Here is a 19,885-nt window from a genome sequence, read left to right on the forward strand (position 1 = left end):
CAGTGGCTGGAACCCCAGATCGGTAGCTGAGGTGAGTGGAGCTGGGGGCTGCTAGGGCTGAGCAGGGCCTGAAGCCTGGACCCTGTCCGGCAGGGGGCCTGAGGTGGAACTCCAACTGCAAGCAAGGTGAGTGGGGCTGCAGTGGGGACCCCGGCTGGTAAGGGGCCAGCAGCCGGAACCCCAGAGTGGCAGTGGGCTGAGCGGGTCAGCCCACCCAGCTCTGGGGTTTCAGGGTTGGGCTGAGCGTCTCCGCCCACCCCCGCTCTGGGGTTTCAGCCGCCGGCTCCCGCCAGCTGGGGTCACAGCCCATTGCCAGTCTAGGGTTCCTTCCCCCAGGCCAGCAGAGGGTGATGAGTTGGACCGGCAGTGGGACCCCGGCTGGCAGGAGCCGGCAGTGGAAACCCCAGAGTGGTGGCAGGCTGAGCGGCTCAGTACGCCGCCACTCTGGGGTTTCAGCTGGCGGCTCCTGCCAGCTGGGGTCACAGCTCACTGCCAGTCTAGGGTTCCTTCCCCCAGGCCAGCAGTGGGTGCTGAGTGGGACCGGCGGTGGGATGCCGGCTGGCAAGGGGCTAGCAGCAGGAACCTCAGAGCGGCGGCGGACTGAGCGGCTCAGCCCACTCTGCGCGCCAGAAAAAATCGGCTCGCGTGCCACCTTTGGCATGTGTGCCGTAGGTTGCCGACCCCTGGTCTATCCCCATACAATCTATCTATCCCTATGCACTCCCTCTCTCTGTATGCACACCCTCTATCTATCTATCCCCATACACCTAACTATCATCTATCTATCTCCTTTGTAGCCTATGTTAATTAGAAATTAGGGTTTGGCCTAACTCTTTCCTCAAGGTCCTACTCCAGCCCTATCGCTTCCTGCCCACACTCCACCCTTGCCCTGCGTCTTCCCGCCCAGTTCCACCCCCGCCCCCGAGCGTGCCCCATCCCCGTGCTTCCCCCTCCCTCCCAGTGCCTCCTGCACACTGTGGAACAGCTGATCGTGGCATGCAGGAGGCCAGCTGATTACGGCGTGCAGTAGGCACTGGGAGGGAAGCTGATCAGTGGGGCCACCAGCAGACAGGAGGCACTGGGGGGGAAGGGCGGGCGCGGGCTGCGGTGGGTGCTAAGCACCCACTAACTTCTTTTCATGGGTTCTCCAGCCCTGGAGCACCCATAGAGTTGGCACCTATGAAAGAAACAGAATAGCAGTTAACTTCCAAAGGGCACCACTAGGTCCCAGGGTTACGCGGCTGCACTTCACTCTGTCGTCAGTGGTACACCCACCCATCTTTGGGTGCGAGTATAACGGCTGTGCTGCTATGTGGCAATCACATGCCGTCTTTACTGAAAAGGAAAACGATCAGTTAAGCGAAGTCTAGTTTTATCCCTCCAAAGTGCTGCCGTGTGGCTTTCTACTGACCATGGCTTGTCAGCTCTCCAGAGGCTCGATCCTGAAAACCAAGCTGGGTTTCACTGCACCTTTATCCCTAACAATTTGATATTAACAGTAATTGGGAACATTTCAATGTAAAGATTACAAAAGTTTGCGCCCCATTAACCCACATTCCCCATACACCTCATCTGTCCAGCCATCCGTCCCCACGTGCACGCCCCAATAACAACACTGCTCCTCCACTCTGCCCTCTCCATCCCTAGATCTCACAGCACTTTACAGGGAGGTGGGCAGCCACTGCCTAGCCCCGGCCCATGGGGAAGGGGGCTGGGAGATAGGTCAGGCAGGGGACTGGGGTGGGCAGAGGGCCAGGGCGAGGATGAGGGCATAACCCAGCCCTGGTTCATTGCCCTGGGGCTGGATGGTGGCCCTCCAGGGGCTGAGGCCCAGCCCAAAGGGGCGTCATCCACAGCACTAGCTGGCCCCTGGCTGGTCGCTTTGGCAATAAGGCTGGCACTGTTCGAGCTGAAGGCATCCCCTACAGAGGGAGAGGAGATAGGGAGGGTCTCCCGGAAGATGTGCTGGGGAGATCTGGACAGACAGCAGTGGAAAAAACAGGTGCTCCTGCTGCTGGGTGCCCAGCCAGCAGCAGAGGGACAGCCTGGCGGCAGGGATTGCAGGGCTGGCTGGGGTGTTTGGACTGCAGGGGTGGAATGAGGGGCAGACGGGGGGGCTGAGGACTGGCTGGGTGGGGCAGGATGGGGGGGCAGATGGGGAGCTGTGGGCTCCCTGGATTAGACGGGTGGAATGAGGGGGCAGATAGGGGGCTGAGGGCTGGCTGGGGCAGGATGGGAAGCTGTGGGTTGGTTGGACTTCAGGGGTGGAATGAGGGGCAGATGGGGAGCTGAGGGCTGGCTTGGCGGGAGAGGGTGGGAGGCGAGCAGATGGGGGCTTGGCTAGGTGGGTGGGTGGGATGGGGGACAGATGAGGGGCTGAGGGCTGGCTAGGTAGGTGGGGTGAGATGGGGGCAGATGGGATGCTGAGGGCTGGCTGGACTGGAGGGGTGGACTGGAGGGGCAGATGTGGAGCTGAAAGCTGGCTGGGCAGGAGAGGGTAGGATGGGGGGCAGATGAGGGACTGAGGGCTGGCTAGGTGGGTGGGGTGGAACAGGGGGACAGATGGGGGCTAGGGGCTGGCTGGGGCAGGATGGGGAGCTGTGGGTTGGCTGGACTGGAGGGGTGGACTGGAGGGGCAGATGTGGAGCTGAGGGCTGGCTGGCCAGGTGGGGGAGGGATGGGGGGCAGATGGGGGCTGAGGGTTGGCTGGGTGGGTGGGGGTGGGGTCGGGCAGATGGGGGGCTGAGGGCTGGCTGGGTGGGTGGGGTGGGATGGGGGATAGATGGGGGGCTGAGGGCTGGGTGGGTGGGTGGGGTGGGGTGGGATGGGGGACAGATGGGGGGCTGAGGGCTGGCTGGGTGGGTGGGGTGGAACAGGGGGACAGATGGGGGCTGGGGGCTGGCTGGGGCAGGATGGGGAGCTGTGGGTTGGCTGGACTGGAAGGGTGGACTGGAGGGGCAGATGTGGAGCTGAGGGCTGGCTGGTCAGGTAGGGGAGGGATGGGGGGCAGATGGGGGCTGAGGGTTGGCTGGGTGGGTGGGGGTGGGGTTGGGCAGATGGGGGGCTGAGGGCTGGCTGGGTGGATGGGGTAGGATGGGGGATAGATGGGGGGCTGAGGGCTGGCTGGGTGGGTGGGGTGGGATGGGGGACAGATGGGGGGCTGAGGGCTGACTGGGTGGGTGGGGACGGGTTGGGGCCGGACTAAGGGCTAGTGTGCCAAGGCAGGAGTTGCCTGCGTGGCAGTACCCTACTGGGCTAGGGAGGGCTGCCGGGGTGCGGGGGGGAGAGGAAGCTGCTCAGGGGGCAGAGCAGGAGAGAGGAAACCACGGGTGGTTCCTTCAGAAGCACGGTTCCTTCAAGGGAGCCCTGGCTTGGCCATCTGGACAACATCCTGCTACCCTAAGGCCTGCCCCACACCAGGCGTCGCTGTCAATCCCGGCTGAGGTGCAGGAATCCCTGCAGGGCGGCCCAGGCTCTCCCAGGAGTCTCTCAACTGGGCTCACTGGGCAGAGCTCGCCGGCTGGAGCAGGAGAGCTGGAGCCCAGAGGTTCAGTCTCGGAGGCGGTAAGGCCAGTGTGGCTGACCCTGGAGGAAGAATGGGACCCCTTGGGGGACTGACACACTGATGGGTTCCTTCAAGGGACTGTCTAATGCAGGATCCTGACTCAGGATCAAGGACAGATAGGTTGGGAGCTAGCAGGGGGATGGCTTTGGCAGGGGATGGGGCAGGTTGAAGGCTGGACTAGGTTGTGGGTTGGGGACTGGGTGGCCAGGAATGGGGAGGCTGGCTGGGGAGAGTAGTCCCCACCGCTCACTCACCTGGTAGCACTGCCTGTGGGGATACCTGGGCTGGTGCTTGTGTCGCCTCCTGTGCCGCTGAAGGAGGCCGGGGTCGGGGCTTCTGCATCCGTGGTTTCTGTGTCCGTGGCTTCTGCATTCGTGGCTTCTGCATTTGTGGCTGTGGGGCCATGGGCTTGGCAAAGCGCTGCCTCACATGGGCCAACTCGTCTGTGAAAGAGATGGGAGAGATCCTAGCAACCTAAGGGGGTTGGCACAAAAACACTCCCAGAGATATACACACACTGTGCACGCTATACACAGACACACTGCATGCAGATACAGCACTGTGCAAAAACACCACTGCACATGCACAATTCACACTGCACCCACATGCACACCCTGCACACAAGCTCCACTGCGCAAATGTGCATTGCACGCACACACCCACATTGCTGCACACATGCAGATTGCACACTGCATGTGCACACATACACTGCACAAACTGCTGCACACACATTGCACATGCATGCATACGCTGTACACACACACATACGCTGTGCACATGCACATTGCACACACACGCACCGCTGCACACACAGACTGTACACTGCATGCACATGCATACACGGCACACATGCACATTGCACACACACACAGTATGCATACACACAGTCACTACTGCACACATGCACCGTATGCACACACACACTGCACACACAGATTGTACACTGCACACACATGCATACACTGCACGCACACACAATGTACACATACACACACACTCACCACTGCACACATGCACCGTATGCACACACACATGCTGCATGCACATACACATGTGCACACATTATGCACATTCATGGACAGCGCACACGGTAAGATGTGCAGAGGTCAAATATGCCTAGAATAGCTTGGTAAAGCTATACGCTCCCCTGCCCCTTTGATCAGGTGCTCTCCCTCTGTTCTCCTAGCAAGCGAACTGAAGAAGGTTGCTCATCCCATCTCTTGCTCACAATCTGTGGGCAAGCAGGATCTGAATGAGCTCTGCCCTATCCTCTAGCGATGAACTAAAAGATCTGAGGAACAGGCTGTATTTGTATAGACACGCCTCCTCTGCCTAGGCGCTCAGCAGACAGCTGCTTGCCCAAAGTGATCCATCTGAGCGGTTAAGGGTTAGAAAGTCTTGGACACGGGGCACCAATCTGCTGTTATCCTTATTGCAGGAGCAAAGGGCAGCAGGCCTGTACTTAGCCTGCCCTGACTGAGAGGGTCTCCCTAATCTCCTCACTAAGCAGGCACAGTGATGCCAAACCTCAGGGGAAAGCAACAGGGGCTGGAATAGGGGTTTCTAGTTGGGGTTCATTAGTTACTGTTTGATCCATCTCCAGGGTGTAAAGAGAGCATCGATCGGGCTCCGTGGAGAGGCCTGGCTTCTGCTCAGCGCTCACTACAGCGGGACCTGGGGCTGAGCCGGTCTCTGAGCCTTGGAGCAGGTGTTGGGACAGTGGTGTGGTGAAAGCAAGGCAGAGGCTGCAGCAGCGAGGTTCCTCGCTGTCCTGGGAAATCCCTACAGACAGGGCATCAGACCACAGCACTGCAGCTAGCGGCAGGGCCGGTGCAGGGATGTTTTGCGCCCCTAGGCGAAACTTCCACCTTGCGCCCTCTCCCGTTCCCGAGCTCCCGTCCTGAGGCTGCCTCGGTCGCTGCCAAAGAAAATGGCACCCCCCAAATCCTAGCGCCCTAGGCGACTGCCTAGGTCGCCTAAACGGCTGCACCGGCCCTGGCTAGTGGCAGTGATAGAAGCGCAGTAACAGAGGTATTGCCCAGCCCCCCTTCAGGGGCAGGAGCTGAACCCTGTGAGTGCCCCCCCGAATTCTGGGAGTTCACCCACCTCAGACAACCACCGCAAGTGGGGTGCAGTGCAGGGGGAGGGGAGTGGCGTATTAAAGGGACACTTGTCCATCGGAGTTTCACACTGCAAGGTGGGAAACTGAGGCAAAGGACACTGCCGGGCGGGTATTCTGCTTACTGATTGCTTACTTGGGAGTCACTGTTGTGATATCTTCTCAAATTAATGCTGGGTTCCTTTTGCCTTTTCTTAGAAGTTTTCTCTGCTATACTGAACGCAGACTCAGAGCTTGCGAGGGGGAAGCATTGCGTCTTGGAGGCACCTGGGGAGGTGGTAACTTTTCCCAGATTTCTGGGTGGGGGCTAGATATTGAACCCGGCCCTTGTTGCTGCCACCACTAGCTGGCAGCCGGGTTACTCGCCTTTTAGACATGTTGGCTAAGGAATTTCCATGAGCCCAGGAGTAGGAGATGTGATGGTTAAACCGAATTTACATCCTGCTCAGTGATCAAGCAAGTCTGGCAGCCACCTGGGGCAGAGCTTCTCTCCCTCTGCCCAACTAGAGAGACCCGCCAAGGCTGAACACACAAGGGAACCCCGGCTGTCAGGGGTAAGTCAAGCGTTAGAGAGGAGTGTAAAAAAACCCTCGAAAGAGCTCATGCACCCCACGAAGTGGGTATTCACCCACGAAAGCTCATGCTCCAAAACGTCTGTTAGTCTATAAGGTGCCACAGGATTCTTTGCTGCTTTTACAGATCCAGACTAACACGGCTACCCCTCTGATACCATGCGCCCAGACAGCTGAACGGCTCCACGAGCAAACTAGCTGAACTCCAGTGTACAGACACATATCTCATGCCCAGCTAGCCACTGTTCCTTTGTGTGCCTTACAAACCCCATCGACAGCTCTCCTTGGGCAAACCCTTGGTCATGTTCTGTCACACGGTCACAGGCCAGAGAACTGCCCCCAATGGATTCCTGTTTGCACTGCAATAAAGTGCCTCTTGCTCTCCATTCAGTATGGGCATGTCCAGGCTGGGCCCTGCATTCAGAGGCCTGATCCCGGGTTTTGTTTCTAGTTGGGCGTCCTGCTCTAGAAGTGTGATGAGGGGTCCAGTCCAGGGAGGGGAAGGGAATAATGCCAGATCTTGGCTCCAACCCTGGGTATAACTTTGGAATTAGGGTGACCAGCGTTCCGATTTTATAGGGATAGTCATGATTTTTGGGTCTTTTTCTTATCTAGGCTCCTATTACCCCCCAACCCCCATCCCGATTTTTCACATTTGCTGTCTGGTCACCCTGTGTGGAATATTAAAAGAAACTGCTTAACAGAGTGATCCCAATGAACCGTCAGGCTAATTCTGATTTACATGGAATGAAGCAAACCCTCTGGCTCACTGCAGCGTGGAAGAAACGTGCCACACACTGGCACCATCTACTGATGGAAGCAGCAGAGAAACCAAGAGAGATAAAATCCAAGTTCTGGTGGGCAAGAGCTCAGTACAAGAGAAGAGAGATTCTGCCGCCCCCCTCCCCCTGCACACACTTTACCTGTACACACCACACCAGCGTCCTCCGCATGCTGGCAGTCGTGCACGCCCCATGGTGCAGCCAGACACCGGCTCAGCGCCGACTCATTGCCCTGGCACCGCACGTTGTCCAGCCAGATGGGACCGCTGCCCTCACCAAAAAAGGCCCCCCTGGGAGCAGAGAGTGGGTCCCCGCAGCCAAGCTCCCGGCACACCACAGCCGCGCCTGGCAGTGCCCACATGTCATCGCACACTGTGCCCCAGCGGCCCTGGTGGAAAACCTCCAGCCGGCCGGAGCAGGAACTGGTGCCACCCACCAGCCGCAGCACAGGACCCCCTGGAGAGAAAGCAGAGATCAGCACACTTGGGAAGAGAGCAGGGATCAGTGCCCCCCACCCCGGGAAGAGAGCAGGGATCTCAGGGGGTAGTTTGTCTAGGGGTAGGTAGTTCTGGGGAGGAGATAGCTCTCGGGGGTAGTTGGTCCTAGGGGGCTTGGTAGCTTTGGGAGGTAGGAAGTTGGTGGGGGGGGAAGGTAGTTCTTTGTGGGATAGTTCTGGGAGGGGAAGGTAGCTCTGGGGAAGTAAGTAGTTCTGCAGGGCGGGGGGTAGGGGGGTGTAGCTCTGAAAGATAGTTTTTCTTAGGGTGGTAAGTAGCTCTGTGAGGTAGGTGGTTCGGAGGGGGAGGTAGCTCTGAGGGGTAGTTGGTTGTGGGGGTTAGTAGTTCTGGGCAGGAGGTAGTTCTGAGGGACAGTAGATCGGGGGTAGGTAGTTCTGGGGGGGAGATAGCTTGGGGCAGGGGTAGCTCTGGGAGGTAGTAGGTTGGTGGGGAGGTAGTTCTGGCGCGAAGGTAGCTCTGGGCGGGGAAGTAGCTCTGGGCAGGAGGTAGTTCTGAGGAGTAGAATATTGAGGGAAGGTAGTTCTGGGGGGAGGTAGCTTTGGGGAGAAAGTAGCTCAGTGGGATAGTTGGTCTTGGGGGGGGTCAGTAGTTCTGGGCAGGTGGTAGCTCTGGGAGGTAGTAGGTTGGTGGGGAGGTAGTTCTGGCACGAAGGTAGCTCGGGGTGGGGGTAGCTCTGGGCAGGAGCTAGTTCTGGGCAGGAGGTAGCTTGGTAGTTTGGGGGGGGCGGAGGGGAGGTAGCTCGGTGGGACAGTTGGTCCTGGGGGAGAGGTAGCTCTGGGAGGTAGGTAGTTCTGGGTGGGGAGGTAGCTCTGGGCAGGAGGTAGTTCTGAGGAGTAGAATATCGAGGGGAGGTAGTTCTGGGGGGAGGTAACTCTGGGGAAGTAGGTAGTTTAGGGTGGAGTGTAGCTCTGGACAGGGAAGTAGTTCTGGGGATTAGTTTGTTGGGGGAGTGGTAGCTCTGGGGGGGTGGTAGTTGGTCCTAGGTGGATAGGTAGCTCCTGGGAGGGATAGCTTTGGGAGGATAGGTTGGTCCTAGGCGGATAGGTAGCTCTGGCGGGAGGTAGTTCTGGGGAGTACTTTGTTGGGGGGAGGTAGTTCTGGGGAGAGATAACTCTAGGGAAGTAGGTAGTTAGGGGTGGGGCATAGCTCTGGGGGGAGGTAGTTCTGGGGAGTAATTTGTTGGGGGGGGTGATAGCTCTGGGGGGGGTAGCTCTGAGGGGTAATTGGTCCTAGGCGAGTAGGTAGCTCCTGGGGGGGGGGTAGGTAGCTCTGGGGAGGAGGTAGTTCTGAGTGGAAGTAACTCTGGGGAAGTAGGTAGTTCGGGTGGGGTGTAGCTTTGGGGGGAGGTAGTTCTAGGGAAGTAGCTCTGGGGGATAGGTAGCTCTGGGGGCAGGTAGCTCTGGGGAGGAGGTAGTTCTGAATGGAGGTAACTCTGGGGAAGTAGGTAGTTCGGGATGGGGCATAGCTCTGGGGGGAGGTAGTTCTGGGGAGTAGTTTGTTGGGGGGGTGGTAGCTCTGGGGGAGGGGTAGCTCTGAGGGGTAATTGGTCCTAGGCGGGAAGGTAACTCCTGTGGGAGGGGAGGGATACCTCTGGGGGTTACCTGTGCAGATGACGCTGGCGTCCTCGTTGTGCTGGCAGTTGGTGCGCCCCCAGGGCCGTGCCCGGCACTGCCACAGGGACATCTCCTTCCCACTGCAGCCCACGTCATCCAGCCAGATGGGGCCAGTGCCAGTCCCAAAATGCGCCCCCCTGGGGGCAGCCTGAACTGCACCACAGCCCAGCTCCCGGCACACCACGGCACCCTCCAGCAGCCCCCAGCCGTCATCACACACTGAGCCCCACTGTCTCCCGTGAAGCACCTCCAGACGCCCAGCGCAGCTGTGGGGGCCCCCCACGAGCCGCAGGGGGGCGCTGCCTGCAGGGCAGATTATAGGTCACCAGGGGATGGGGATCACAGAAGGGTCCCATAGACCAGACTAAGAGGCTGGGGGCTCTCTGTAGAGGGAGGGGCACCACAGGCTAGGCTGTGGCATGGAGGGTCTTTGAAAGGGAAGGGAGCCCAAATGCCCAGGCTGATGGGTGGGAGCAAGTCTCTGACAGGGTCATGGCTCTGGCACACTTGGTGACATCAGGGCGGACAGAAGGGGAAGCTCATAGATTCATATATCCCAAGGCCAGAAGGGACCACTTTCATCATCTAGTCTGACCTCCTGCATAGCACAGGCCAGAGAACACCCTCCAAATAATTCCTCGAGCAGATCATTTACAAAAACACCCAATCTTGAGTCAAAAATTGTCCATGATGGAGAATCCACAACCACCCATGGTAAATTGTTCCAACACTTCATTACTCTCACTGTTAAAATGTATATCTTAGTTCCAGTCTGAATCATGTTAGACCTTCCTCTGCAAGACTGAAGAGCCCATTATTAAATATTTGTTCCCCATGTAGATATCTATAGACTGCTCATTCTCCCTTAACCTTCTCTTTGTGATGCTAAATAGATCGAACTCCTTGAGTCTATCACTCTGAGGCAGGTTTCCTAACTCTTCAATCATTGTTGTGGCTCTTCTTTGATCCCTCTCCAATTTTATCAACATCCTTCTTTAATTGTGGGCACCAAAACTGGACACAGGATCACAGTAGTGGTTGCATCAGTGCCAACTATAGAGGTAAAATACCTTTCTACTGCTACTTGAGATTCCCCTCCACCCCTGCATCTCATTAGCCCTTTTGTCCACAGCTTTGTGCTGGAAGCTCATGTTCGGCAAATTATAGAACATCAGGATTGGAAGGGACTTCAGGAGATCATCTAGTCCAACCCCCTGCTCAAAGCAGGGCCAATCCCCAGATAGATTTTTGCCCCAGATTCCCTAAATGGCCCCTTCAAGGACTTAACTCACAACCCTAGGTTTAGCAGGCCAATGATCAAACCACTGAGCCTGGAGGTCCACACGAGAGGTCCACTTCCTAGACACCACGGTGCAAATAAGTGATGGTCAGATTAACACCACCCTATACCGGTTCATTCACCTGCACATCCACCAATGTAATATACGCCATCATATACCAGCAATGACCCTCTGCTACGTACACCAGCCAAACTGGACAGTCTCTATGGAAAAGGATAAATGGACACAAATCAGATATTAGGAATGGCAATATACAAAAACTTGTAGGAGAACACTTCAACCTCCCTGGCCACACAATAGCAGACCTTAAAAAGGTGGCCATCCTGCAGCAAAAAAACTTCAGGACCAGACTTCAAAGAAAAACTGCTGAGCTTCAGTTCATCTGCAAATTTGACACCATCAGCTCAGGATTAAACAAACTGTGAATGGCTAGCCAACTACAAAACCAGTTTCTCCTCTCTTGTTTTTCACACCTCATCTGCTAGAAGAGGGCCTCATCTTCCCTGACTAAACTAACCTCGTTATCTCTAGCCTGCTTCTTGATTGCATATATTTATATATATACCTGCCCCTGGAAATTTCCACTGCATGCATCCGACAAAGTGGGTATTCACCCACAAAAGCTCATGCTCCAAAACGTCTGTTAGTCTATAATGTGCCACAAGACTCTTTACTGCTTTTACAAACCACTGAGCTATCCCTCCACCATGAACTCCAAATTTCTTTCAGAGTCAGTGCTTCCCAGGAGAGAGTTCACCATGTAAATATGGTCTGCATTCTTTGTTCCTAGATTAATATATTTACATTCATACATATTAAAATGCATCTTGTTGCTTGCACCCAGTTTATCAACTCATTCAGATCGCTCTGTATCTGTGACCTGTCCCCTTCAATATTTACCACTCCCCCAATATATGTGCCATTTGCAAACTTTATCAGTGATGATTTTATGTTTTCTTCCAGGTCATTGATAAAAATGTTAAGGAGCATAGGGCCAAGACCTGAACCTAGTGAGATTCCACTAGAAACACTGTTGCTTGTTGATGATTCCCTGTTTACAGTTACATTTTGAGACCTATCAGCTAGCCAGGTTTTAATCCATTTAATGTGTGCCATGTTAATTTCACATTGTTTTGTTTCATTCTAGTTGGTCGTAGAATCATAGAAGATTAGGATTGGAAGAGCCCTCAGGAGGGCATCTAGTCCAACCCCCTGCTCAAAGCAGGACCGACACCAACTAAATCATCCCAGCCAGGGCTTTGTCAAGCCTGACCTTAAAAACCTTTAAGGATGAAGCTTCCACTACCTCCCTAGGTAACCCATTCCAGTGCTTCACCACCCTCCTAGTGAAACAGTATTTCCTAATATCCAACCTAGACTTCCCCCATTGCAACTTGAGACCATTGCTCCTTATTCTGTCATCTGCCACCACTGAGAACAGCCGAGCTCCAGTCTCTTTGGAACCCCTGTTCAGGTACTTGAAGACTGCTATCAAATCCCCCCTCACTCTTCTCTTCTGCAAACTAAACAAGCCCAGTTCCCTCAGCCTCTCCTCATAAGTCGTGTGCCCAGTCCTCTAATCATTTTCATTGCCCTCCGCTGGATTCTCTCCAGTTTGTCCACATCCTTTCTGTAGTGGGGGGCCCAAAACTGGACACAATACTCCAGATGTGGCCTCACCAGTGCTGAATAGTGGGGAATAATCACTTCCCTCCATCTGCTGGAAATACTCCTACTAATACAGCCCAATATGCTGTTATCCTACTTGGCAACAAGGGCACACTGCTGACTCATATTCAGCTTCTCATTCACTGTAATCCCCAGGTCTTTTCTGCAGAACTGCTGCTTAGTCAGTCGGTCCTCAGCCTGTAGCGGTGCATGGGATTCTTCCGTCCTAAGTGCAGGACTCTACATTTGTCCTTGTTGAACCTCATCAGATTTCTTTTGGCTCAATCTTCCAATTGGTCTAGGTCACTCTGAACCCTATCCCTACCCTCCAGCATATCTACCTCTCCGCCCATATTAGTGTCATCTGCGAACTTGCTGAGGGTGCAATCCATCCCGTCATCCAGATAATTAATAAAGATGTTGAACAAAACCAGCCCCATGACCGACCCCTGGGACACTCCGCTTGATACCAGCTGCCAACTAGACATCAAGCCATTGATCACACTTGTTGAGCTGACAATCTAGCCAGCTTTCTCTCCACCTTATAGTCCATTGATCCAATCCATATTTTTTTAACTTGCTGGCAAGAATACTGTGGGAGACAGTATCAAAAGCTTTGCTAAAGTCAAAGTATATCACGTCCACTGCTTTCTCCATATTCACAGAGCCAGTTACCTTATCAAAGAAGGCAATCATGCTGGTCAGGCATGACTTGCCCTTGGTGAATCCACGTTGACTGTTCCTGATTACCTTCCTCTCCTCCAAGTGCTTCAAAATGGTTTCCTTGAGGACCTGCTCCCTGATTTTTCTAGGGACTGAGGTGAGGCTCCTTCTTCTCTTTTTTAAAGATAGGCAATATATTTGCCTTTTTCCAATCGTCTGGGACCTCCCCCGATCACCATGAGTTTTCCAAAATAATGGCCAATGGCTCTGCAATTATATCAGCCAATTCCTTCAGCACCCTCGGATGCATTAGATCCGGACCCATGGACATGTGCATGTCCAGCTTTTCTAAATAGTCCTTAACCTGTTCTGTCACCACTTGCAGCTGCTCACCTACTCCCCATACTGTACTGCCCAGTGCAGCAGTCTGGGAACTGACTTTGTCTGTGAAGACCGAGGCAAAAAAAGCATTGAGTACTTCAGCGTTTTCCCCATCATCTGTCACTAGGTTGCCTCCCCCATTCATTAAGAGTCCCACACTTTCCCTGACCTTTTTCTTGTTGCTAACATACCTGTAGAAACCCTTCTTGTTACCTTTCACATCGCTTGCTAGCTGCAACCCCAGTTGTGTTTTGGCCTTCCTAATTACAGTCCTGCATGCTTGAGCAATATTTTTATACTCCTCCCTAGTCATCTGTCCAAGTTTCCACTTCTTGTAAGCTTCCTTTTTGTGTTTAAGCTCAGCGAAGATTTCACTGTTAAGCCAAGCTGGTTGCCTGCCATATTTGCTATTCTTTCTGCACATTGGGATGGTTTGTTCCTGTGCCCTCAATAAGGCTTCTTTAAAATACAGCCAGCTCTCCAGGACTCCTTTCCCCCTCATGCTAACCTTCCAGGGGATCCTGCCCATCAGATCCCTAAGGGAGTCAAAGTCTGCTTTTCTGAAGTTCAGGGTCCGTATTCTGCTGCTCTCCTTTCTTCCATTGGTCAGGATCCAGAACTTGACTATCTCATGGTCACTGCTGCCCAGGTTGCCACCCACTTCTACTTCACCTACCAATTGTTCCCTGTTTGTGAGCAGCAGGTCAAGAGCAGCACGGCCCCTAGTTAGTCCCTCCAGCACTTGCACCAGGAAAGTGTCCCCAACACTCTCCAAAAACTTCCTGGATTGTCTGTGCCTTGCTGTATTGCTCTCCCAGCAGATGTCAGGGTGATTGAAGTCCCTCATGAGAATCAGGGCCTGTGATCTGGAAACTTCTGTTATTTGTCTGAAGAAAGCCTCGTCTACCTCATCCCCCTGGACGGGTGGTCTATAGCAGGCGCCCGCCATGACATTATCCTTGTTGCTCTTGCCTCTACTGCTCCCGCCACAAGTGCTGGCTGCCACAGCTCCCATTGGCCGGGAACCAAAGCCAATGAGAGCTGTGTGGGCTGGGCATGCAGACACGGGCAGCATGTGGCGCAGAGACTCCCCACCCCTCTGCAGCCTAGGACCTGCAGAGGGCCCATGCCAGTGGAAGCTGGGGAACACCCCACCCCAAGGTAAGCACCCCCCGCACTCGCCAACCCCCTGCCCCTAGCCCTCTCCCACACACCCAAACTACTGCTGCTGGCCCAGGGGCTGCCCAGCTCAGGCAGCCCCTCAGCCAGCACCAGCTGATTCAGAAGTCACGGAGGTCACAGAAAGTCACGGAATCCATGACTTCCGTGACAGACTCACAGCCTTAGTCATGAGATAAGTATCAGGGGGTAGCCGTGTTAGTCTGTATCCACAAAAACAACAAGGAGTCTGGGGACAACTTAAAGACTAACAGATGAGATAAGAAGCAGAAAGACACATTCCCTCTAAATCATGTCAAAGCAAAGTAATATTGGGCTTTTAAAGAGGTGCCCCTGTCCTAATAGTACCCACCATCACCAGATAAAGAAATGCTTAAAGAAAACGTTGTTTGATGCATTCTGTCTGACAAGGAACCACTTATCAACAGTTGTGGGTGTGAAATCTCGACTTCTTGATTGTTTCACCTTTATGTTCCCCACTTCTTTATTGTTTATCTGTATGGTCTCTCTCTGGTTCTTTGATTGTTTCTGTCTGTTGCATAACTCATTTTGCAAGATTTAAATCAATTAAGGTGTTGAGGAATGACTGGTTAAAGAATTGTTTTGTAATGGGCTAGGATTGTGAAAAATACTATTTCGTAGTACTTTAGTTTAAAACAATTGGTTAAGGTATAGCTAAGCAGGACTCAAGTTTAACTATATAATCTGGGATCCCAACTCCAAAAGGAAAGTTCTTTAGAACCTAACTCCAGGACACAGCCCAAGATCAGAGCTGCCGGACCTCAACACCCTGCCAACCACACTGCACAGGAAGCTAGAGCCCTGGACGACCTGATCCTGACTGGCCATCAGGAAAATTTCATCTGCCTTATTGGGAGTGGTGAGCACTGTATGCTTAGCCTGTGTATTCTGTGTTAACTTTTAAGGATATTACTGTATAAGGCTCTTTCACAGCAAACCCGCAGATTACTCCCTGAGCCTTAGGAATGGGGTATGGGTGCCCTGAGCCCTAGGAACTGGATAAGGGTAGGTGCCTTTTGCCCAGAGCCCTAGGAACTAAATCAACCAGGTTACGTCTTGAACCCATGGAAGGGTAAAGGTGGGGTGTCCTAGAGTGTGCGGGTAACAGTTCATAGACATGCTCAAGTGTAAAATTCCCCCATGTTGGCTGCAGCACTCTCTGAGTTAGGAAATTGTCATCTACAATATTCTGAAATTCCTATGACATTTTGATCCCGGCAGCGTGAGACCTCCAGGATAGGTCACTCCGATTGGAGGTTTTTCTCAAAGCTCTGCTCTAAGAATTATTTGGTGGACGTTCTCAGACCTGTGTTATGCAGAAGGTCAGACTAGTCATTATCACAATGGTCCCTTCTGGCCTTGGAATTGAAAAGAATTGAAGTCCCCAAGGATGCAGCTTTTCTTCCACACACTGTAGATCAGTGACTCAGAAACAAGCAATGCCACTTTTGAGGTAGGGTGTCTTCCTTCCCTGTTTGCCCACTCAAGGCCTCCTACATAGGCTCTAACCCTTGATTTTAACATTCCAGTCCTGCGGCTCATCCCACCAGGGGTCAGTAATACAGCTAGCACCAATCAATGCTCATAAACAAGCAATTCCACTTCCCCTGGGATGAAGCCCCAGGAAGTTGGGGAGATGGAATGGAGGGAGTCATGTGCCAAGGATTGGAGGGTCAATAGGAGTAGGGGTTCCCTGGAGGGGAACTGGCTTGTCTGATACTCACTGTGCTCTGGTGTGGTGGAAGCCGGCCTGGCTGTGCTCTGTGCTGGGGGTCTGTGGTCCCCAAGGGCCGGCTGCACCGAGGGCTCGGTGGTGATGACAGGCAGGAAGCGGTGGGCTGTGGGCACAGCATGGTCAGACAGAGACACAGAGACATGGCCACCTGGAGAGTGTGACCTTTGTGGCTGGCACTGCTCCTTCCTGGGCCCAATGGGCACTGAAATGGAACAGGCCATATCACCTGCACATACCCAGAGCCCCAGCCACACCACGCTGTAGCAGGACACAGGGCCTTCTAGGGGCATCTGCTCCACTCTGGCCCAAGGCGGGGACTGGCTGGCTCAGGGGGTGGGGAATGGGACATGGGGCCTGTCCCCTATAGGGGTGCCCATTCCACTCCGGCCCAAGGGTGGGGACTAGCTGGCTCAGGGGGCAGGGAATGGGACATAGGGCCTGTCCCCTCTATGGGGAACCAGCTCCCATCTGGCCCCAGGTTAGGAATGGCTGGCTCAGGGTGGGGAATGGGACATGGGGCCTGTTCCCTCTATGGGGCACCAGCCCCCATCCGGCCCCAGGTTAGGAATGGCTGGCTCAGGAGGTAGGGAATGGGCCTGTCCCCTCTATGGGGTGCCAGCTCCCATCCAGCCCCAGGTTAGGAATGGTGGGCTCAGGGTGTGGGGAATGGGACATGGGGCCTGTCCCCTCTATGGGGCGCCGGCTCCAACTGTACCAGGGCCAGATACCACCTGGCACCGCTGAGTTTTTCCCAGCTGCCACGTCACACACTCCGGCTGGCCCCACCTGAGCACACAGCGCTGGCATCCTCCTCATGGCTGCAGACATGCTGGCGCCAGCCCCGGTGGTGGCAGTGGCGCAGATGTTGCTCTGAGCCCTGGCACCGCACCTCATTGAGCCAGATGGGGCCAGTGCCCTCTCCAAACCAGGCGCCCACCGGGGCAGAGAGTGCAGTGCCGCAGCCCAGCTGCCTGCACACCACGGCTGCGTCGGTCAGGTCCCACTCGTCGTCACACACTGAGCCCCAGCGGCCCTTGTAGTTGATCTCCACACGCCCCACGCACTCACTGGGGCCCCCCGCCAGACGCAGCAGGAATGGGCCTGCAGGGATGGCACAGCCTGTCAGACCCACAACCCCTCTCTCATGGCCCCTCTGCCCCATTGGGCCATCCCCTCTCCATCCAGCCCCACTTCTTCCTCCCAGGATCCCAGCCCCTCCCAGGCCACTCTGCTTCATGAGACTGCTCTCCCCTAGCCCTACCCCTACCCCTCCCTCCCAGGCTCCCACTCCATAATGGGGCTGTTCCTCCCTGGGCCCATCACCCCATGGGTCACTCCACCCTGCTGAGCCCACCCCCATGATCCTTCACTCACCTGTGAACGTTCAGCCCCTTTGTGCCTCCACCCCACTGCAACCCTCCATACCCCACTGCAACCTTTCACCCCACAGCAACCCTTTACACCCCCTGCAGCCTTTCACCCCACAGCAACCTTTCACCCCACAGCAACCCTTCACACCCCCTGCAGCCTTTCACCCCACAGCAACCCTTTACACCCCCTGCAGCCTTTCACCCCACTGCAACCTTTCACCCCACAGCAACCCTTCACACCCCTGTTCACCCCACTGCAACCTTTCACCCCACAGCAACCCTTCACACCCCCTGCAGCCTTTCACCCCACAGCAACCCTTTACACCCCCTGCAGCCTTTCACCCCACTGCAACTTTTCACCCCACAGCAACCCTTCACACCCCCTGCAACCTTTCACGCTCCAACTCTCCACAGCACTGTGACCTTTCACCCCACTGCAACACTTCACACCCCCCCCCCGCGACCCTTCATATACCTGCCCCACATGGGCTGCAGTTGTGGTTGCCCGGACCCATCCCCATCACATCAGAAACCCTAGAGCCAACGAGAGCTGGAGGTGCAGAGGGGACCCCCAGAGACAGTGCCAGGCTGTGCTAGGATGAGACAGGCAGGGGTGGATGCACCCACGGCCAGGGACACACTGGCCAGGCCTACACGCAGAGTTTGCTGGCACAACTGTTGGGCGAGGTGTGAAGACGTGTCACTCCACCCAACATGGCTCTGTCAGCAGGGCCCAGAGCGGTACCTGCAAGACAGAGCTTGCATCGTCAAGGAGACTCAGCTGGGCTGGGCCAAGCACTGATCTGTGAGCTGCATCCACACCAGGCCCGCACAGGTCCTATGTAGTCCCAAGCCCCACCTCCCTCGACACACACAGGTTCACACACACAGGGATAGGGGCACCCACACATAGGGGCTCACACAGGGACACATACAGGGGAACGAGCACACACACACATACAGAGGGATACAGACAAAGGGGTGCACACACACACACAGAGCCAGATAGTGACATACACACACACAGAGCCAACAGCAACACATACACAAGGACATGCACACACACACAGGGGTGCGCGCTCACACCACACAGAGCTGACAGGGACACATACACAGAGACATGCACACACAGAGGAAAGTGCATACAGACCCACAATACGCAGTTACCTGTGTAGTGAAATTCCAGGAACCCAACTGAAAAACAAGAGCGTAGCAGGTGAGCAGAGCCCAGCAGATGGCCAATCTCCTGCCCAGTGGGTCAGGGAGTCAGGACTGTCCAGTGTGGGGGCCTGGCTGGGTGTGGGGGAGCAGCCAGTCTGAGTCCCCCACCAAGGAAGGACCAGCATAAGCAGCACTTAGATTAGGGGTAGGCAACCTATGGCACACGTGCCGAAGGCGACACTCACACTGCCCGGGTCCTGGCCACCGGTCCAGGGGACTCTTGCATTTTAATTTAATTTGAAATGAAGCTTCTTAAATATTTTCAAAACCTTATTTACTTTACCCACAACAATAGTTTATATATTATAGACTTACAGAAAGATAACTTCTAAAATCATTAAAATGTATTACTGGCACGCGAAACCTTAGAGTGAATAAATGAAGACTCGGAGTCAGCACACCACTTCTGAAAGGTTGCCGACCCCTAACTTAGATAAACACTGCAAATGCCTGCAAACCGAGTGAGCCCTGGAGTGCCAGGCATCTAGATCTCCCTGCCTGGGATTTTGAAACTGAGTGTCCCCTGCCCAGTGCTCAGCACCCCCTGCCCAGCGTTCAGCACCAGCTTCCAAGTGCTCAGCAACCTCTGCCTGGTGCTCGGTGCCCCCTGCAGCCTTCAGCATCCGGGAGTTCTGACACTGCCTGAGCTGGGACCCTGGGGCTAGGCAGGGGCTGGGCTTCCCTGGTGCCTGAGCCTTGCCCCCAAAGCAGCTGGTACTCACCAAGGAGGAGCAGGGGCAGCCACATGGTGGCTGCTGGGGAGAAGCCCTGGGGCCAGGTCTGCAGTGTGTCAGGAAGGGCTGTTTCATGGAGCAGGACTGGCCAGGCCAGGGGATGACTCAGCCTGGCCCCAGTCTATAAGCAGGGAGTCTTGTAACGCCCACAACTCAGGGTGGTGACCTTGGAGTCAGGGAAGCCAGAGGCCGCAGGGGACCCTGTGCACAGGAGTAGGCAAGCATGACATCAGGGATGCTGGACTGGGCAAGCCCTGCCAGGCATGTGTCCCAGTACAGAGAGCAGCATCCTTCAGCCAGGCCACTGGCAGGCAATGGGTTAATGAGCAGCAACAGAAACAGCTGCAACAGCTGGGCTCACGTGTGTGCAACGCAAACCAACGTCCAGGGCCACACACACCCAGCCATCCCCGACCTGCACACCCATGTGTGTGCAAATATATATG

At 55.0% G+C, this 19,885-nt stretch overlaps 1 protein-coding gene across 1 annotated transcript in view; it reads right to left on the reverse strand.

The window, feature by feature from the left end:
- Window positions 1–19,885, reverse strand: part of LOC115641316 — a 627,798-nt gene that overhangs the window by 32,698 nt on the left and 575,215 nt on the right. Inside the window, 4 exon segments of the mRNA XM_030544363.1 lie at window positions 3,820–4,008; window positions 7,180–7,484; window positions 9,136–9,469; window positions 16,892–17,177. Of these exon segments, the coding sequence (XP_030400223.1) occupies window positions 3,820–4,008; window positions 7,180–7,484; window positions 9,136–9,469; window positions 16,892–17,177 (1,114 nt within the window).

Source organism: Gopherus evgoodei, unplaced genomic scaffold, assembly GCF_007399415.2.
Source record: "Gopherus evgoodei ecotype Sinaloan lineage unplaced genomic scaffold, rGopEvg1_v1.p scaffold_34_arrow_ctg1, whole genome shotgun sequence".
NCBI lineage: Eukaryota > Metazoa > Chordata > Testudines > Testudinidae > Gopherus > Gopherus evgoodei.